Source organism: Tupaia chinensis, unplaced genomic scaffold (genome assembly GCF_000334495.1).
Source record: "Tupaia chinensis unplaced genomic scaffold, TupChi_1.0 Scaffold148210_1, whole genome shotgun sequence".
Taxonomy (NCBI): Eukaryota; Metazoa; Chordata; class Mammalia; order Scandentia; family Tupaiidae; genus Tupaia; species Tupaia belangeri.
Window position 1 is genome coordinate 435,913 of NW_006208060.1, and position 4,285 is coordinate 440,197.

General features: G+C 59.6%; 1 protein-coding gene across 1 annotated transcript in view; it reads right to left on the reverse strand.

Moving 5' to 3' along the window:
* Nucleotides 1-4,285, reverse strand: part of CAMSAP3 (calmodulin regulated spectrin associated protein family member 3) — a gene marked incomplete at its 5' end in the record, with an annotated part of 15,133 nt that overhangs the window by 8,657 nt on the left and 2,191 nt on the right. Inside the window, 8 exon segments of the mRNA XM_014584921.1 lie at nucleotides 109-255; nucleotides 337-406; nucleotides 1,176-1,249; nucleotides 1,398-1,452; nucleotides 1,533-1,626; nucleotides 1,706-1,845; nucleotides 2,906-3,044; nucleotides 3,295-3,342. Of these exon segments, the coding sequence (XP_014440407.1) occupies nucleotides 109-255; nucleotides 337-406; nucleotides 1,176-1,249; nucleotides 1,398-1,452; nucleotides 1,533-1,626; nucleotides 1,706-1,845; nucleotides 2,906-3,044; nucleotides 3,295-3,342 (767 nt within the window).

The following is a 4,285-nucleotide window of genomic DNA, read 5'->3' on the forward strand; positions in this document are numbered from 1 at the left end:
AAGCGGCCGTCGGCGGCCCCGTCGGGGAGCAGGCGGGGCTCTGCGCTGTGGATGATCTGCAAGGCCTCTTCAATAGTGGGCAGGTCTCCGGGCTCCGGGGCTGGCTGGGTGGGGGTCCGGGCCGGCATGGGTCGTGGGGGGCCCAGACTGTCCGAGCTGACCGAGCGGAGTAAGACGGGGTCTCCCATGACGACATCCACGTCGCTGTCCAGGCCAAAGGGGGTGCTGAACGAAACGGCCTGGGAGAGGGGACGGCTGGGCGGCCGGAGGGAGGGGTCAGCCCCTAGGACCAGCCTTGGCCCGGCCCGGTCCCAGCCTGCCCTCGAGGTCGCTCACCTGAGCTGGCGGTTCCAGGCCTTGCCCAGGGCCTCCATGTGTGACATGGACGGGGAGGACTTCAGGGAGCCTGGGGAGGGGCACAGTGTCACTATGGGGTCAGCGGGAGGCCTGGGTGGGGTCAGCAACCTCGGCCAGGTCACTGGTGAATCACTGATGGGTCATTGTGTGGTCTGGGCAGGCTAGAGGTTTCCAGAAATGGCACCAGGGGCCACTAAGAATGAATAAAGGGTCCCAAGGAGCTGCTGCAGAAGTCACCCCGGGGTCAGGGACCCCCATGGGGGCCACTGGAGAGGCCAACATGAGGCCTGCTGGGGCAGCCTTTTTTTTTTTTTCTAATTTTGCCAGAGGATGCTGGCGCCTTTCAGAGCAAGAAAGAGAAAAAAGGAGAGGAGGAAAATACCCTCAATGGGGGATGTCCATGCCACAATCCTGTCTCCATTTTCCTTTCAAGATTCAGGGCATGCATGCACACATACCTAGTGTGTTTTTCAGGCCAGCGGGTCTGGGACTTGAACCGCAAGGCTGGCAACATGGGATCCAGTGTCTTAACCTCTAAGCCACCTCTATGGCTTTATTTTTTTTTGCAGTTTTTGAGAGAGGTGTGTGTGCTTGCAGGAGACAGAAAGTGAGAAAGCAACCCCCATGGCAGGGATGGCCATGCCACAATCCCTTCTGCTCCGGTCTCATCTTGGGATTTTGAGCACTCATGCACATGTGCCTGGTGTGTTTGTCAAGCCGCCAGGTCCAGGACTTGAACCAGGCAGTCAGCCACCATGCCACCAGCTGGGCAGTGTTTGGGCAGGGTCCATAGGGACTGAAGCCAACCCTCCGCTCACCTGTGGATCCTCGGAGCGGGGACTGGGGACCCCCAGACGACAACAATGAGTGGCGGAAGTTGAAGACAGGAGAACTGCCAAGAGACAGACTTCAGCCTGGGGACCCTGTCCCCTCCCGTGCCTCACCCAGGGGGTGGACCAGGCTGTCCCTGACCCTTTCTGAGCGCCCGGCCAGCAGATGCACACCCCGATGGTGGACACTCACCCGACAGGGGACCATACCTGCTGCCGCTGGTATTCTGAGGTGGGGAGGCCTCGGTGCCCCGGGGGGAGGCGGCTGTTGTGCAGAGAAGAGGGTCAGGTGGGGCTGGGGCTCCCCCCACCCACTGTGGACCCCAGCCGCCCCCCGCGTCTCACCGTGACCGTCAGGCAAGTCCTTGACCTGCACAAAGTCGGGCTTGAGCACCTCGAAGCACACGAACATTTCGGCCAGAAGCACCACCAGGTTGACCTGCAGACCGAGGGCGGTCAGCCACGGCCCCCGCGGCCCCCCTCGCCCACCTCTGCTCACGGGGCCAGCCTGGCCTTACCTTGAGGGGTGGCGGGACATAGAGCAAGTCCTCCAGGGCCAGCGGGCAGCCGCGAGGGAGGCGGGAGGCGCAGAAGTCCTGCACCAGCTGGAGGTTGTACAGGCTGTCCGCCACAGACATGGGGTCCTTGAGGCAGACCTCTGTGGGGACACAGCGCCTGGGTCCCCAACTCTGCAAAGGAGGACGGCTAGCCCCTCCCCCCCAGGGCTCGGTTCACAGAGCTCTCCTGGGCCAGCCCCATAGCTAGTGGTTAAGGGAGCCAGAGCCCACATGACTGACCAGGGTTCAAGACCCGGGCCCCAGCAGCTTCAAAAACACACTGGGTGCCTGCAGGCCCCAAATTCCAACAGGCTGGAGAAATGGAGAAGGGACTGGGTGTGCATATGTCCCCTCGTTCTCTGTCCCTGGTCTCTCTCTGGCTAGAGCACACCCCTCTGGAATCTACTATCCAAAAGGCACCCTGGGTAAATGTAGTATCTTTCTCCCTCCCCTAGTACTCTCAGGGGTCTATAAGGGCAAGAGAGTGTGTTGAAGGCCAGCAGGTGGCGCAGTGGCTAGGGCACTGGACTCCCACATGGCCGACCACGGTTCAAGTCTTGGACCTGGTGGCTTGCTTTCTCGCTTTCTCATTTTCTCTCTCTCTCTCACTGTCTCTGATGAGCACATGTGCCCCATAACAAAATTTAATAATAAGAAGAAGAAATAAAATTAAATGGATAAATAATATAAAACAAAACAAAAAGTGTGTTGGGGCCAGGAGGTGGTGTGGTGGTTAAGGGCACTGGACACCCACATGTTCGATGGCAGTTCAAGTCCCGGACCTGGCGGCTTGCTTTCTCACTTTCTCTCTCTCTTACTCTCTCTCTCTCTGCCTCTCTCTGGTCAAATATAAATAAATAAATAGTGTGTGTCTATTTGTTCTCACTAGATCCACGGTGTCTACAATGGGGTCTGGCCTACAGACCACCTCCTATACATTTTACCTGCGGCGGGAATAAATTCAATGCTGCTCAGAGAGGTTCGGACGCATGTGCCAAGTCACACAGCCACTGACGGGGAGAGGCGGCGGCGAGCACTGGGCTGGCCGTTCCAGAAGCTGCTTGCCAACCACTCCAGCATACCGGTCACCCAGACGTGGGGACAGGGACTGAGGACGCCTGAATCCCCAGGATGGGGTCTAGCCTGGACTCACCCACTCACCTTCAAGTCGCAAGAGCTGGGGACAATAGCAGTGGATGGTGGCGGCCAGCGCGGCCCCGCTGGCCAGGTCCTGGAGGGTAGTCACGTTCGGAAAGCAGGGGGCCCGGCGGGCCACGGCACGGTCCTTACGGTACCGGATCTGTGGACGGGAGCAGGTGCAGGTTGGCGATCAGGCCGGCCCCAGTCAGGGTCATGCAGGCTGGGCAGGGAGGCCTGGGGGTTCCGCCATGAGGGGGCGGGAAGCCAGGGGTCCCAGAGCCAGAGTGGGGGGCCAGCCTGGAGCAGGGGAGGGGCAGCAGCAAGAGGCCGGGGACGTGTCTGCGAGCAGCCAGGCCAGCAGCAGGGCTAGGACAGGGACTCCTGGGACCCCGGGGCGGGGGATACATTACCATGGGGGGTTTGCTCCCCGACTCCTTCAAGCAGAAGGCAATTGCGTGCTAGGGGGAGAGGAGCGGCCGTCAGCGGGGCGGGAGGGGTGCTGATCTGCTGGGCCCCCAAGCCCGCCTCCGGGGGAGGGGGTAGTCCTGACCCCTGGCCTGAACCCTGGCCGCCCAGCTTCCTAACTATGCTCTGGCCGGCTTCGGGGACCCCAGCTCCTCCCAGCCCTGAGGGACCCCACAGAGCAGGCTCCCATGCAATAAATTCTCCTCCCACAAAAGACCCAGGCCTCCAGCTTAGGGAGAGGACGCAGAAGAAGCAGGTAAGCAGGACAGGAAACCCCCTGACCCAGGCCCCAGGGTAGGGGGCAGGAGTGAGCAAAGGCAGGGACCCCATCCATCTGCAAGCTTCCCCCATTGTTTATCTGCTACGAGAAGGAATAATATGAAGCACAGAGAGGTTTAGATACTTGTGTGAGGTCACACAGCTAATTAGGGAGAAGAGAGTCAAACTTCAAGCTTCAGGGATAGGCCTTTTCTCCCCAAAGCTGGGAGGGTTAGGGATGCTGAGTGTGTATGTGTGTGTGTGGGGGGGTCTCAGTTAAAAAGACTTTTTTTTTTTGATAGATTTTCACTATAGGGCACGTGCGCTCGCCAGACAGAGAGAGACAGAGAGACAGAAAGTGAGAAATCACCCCCCAGGGGGGATGGTCACGCCGCAATCCCTTCTTCTCCATTCTCCTCTCAGGATCTTGGGCACGCACGCACACGCACCCGGCGTGAGTTTTAAGCCACCGGGTCCAAGACGCGAACCGCGGTCGACTACGTGGGAGTCCAGCGACATAGCCATTACGTTAACTGCTGGTTCCCTTAAAAAGACTTTTTTATCTTCTTGGTTTGGGGTCTTCCTCTTGGCCTGGAAGATCTCTTCCAAGTGCTTTGCCCACTGAGGTCAGGAGCCATGTCTGACGGCTGCTGGGGCAGGGGCTCCTTTCAGAAAAGG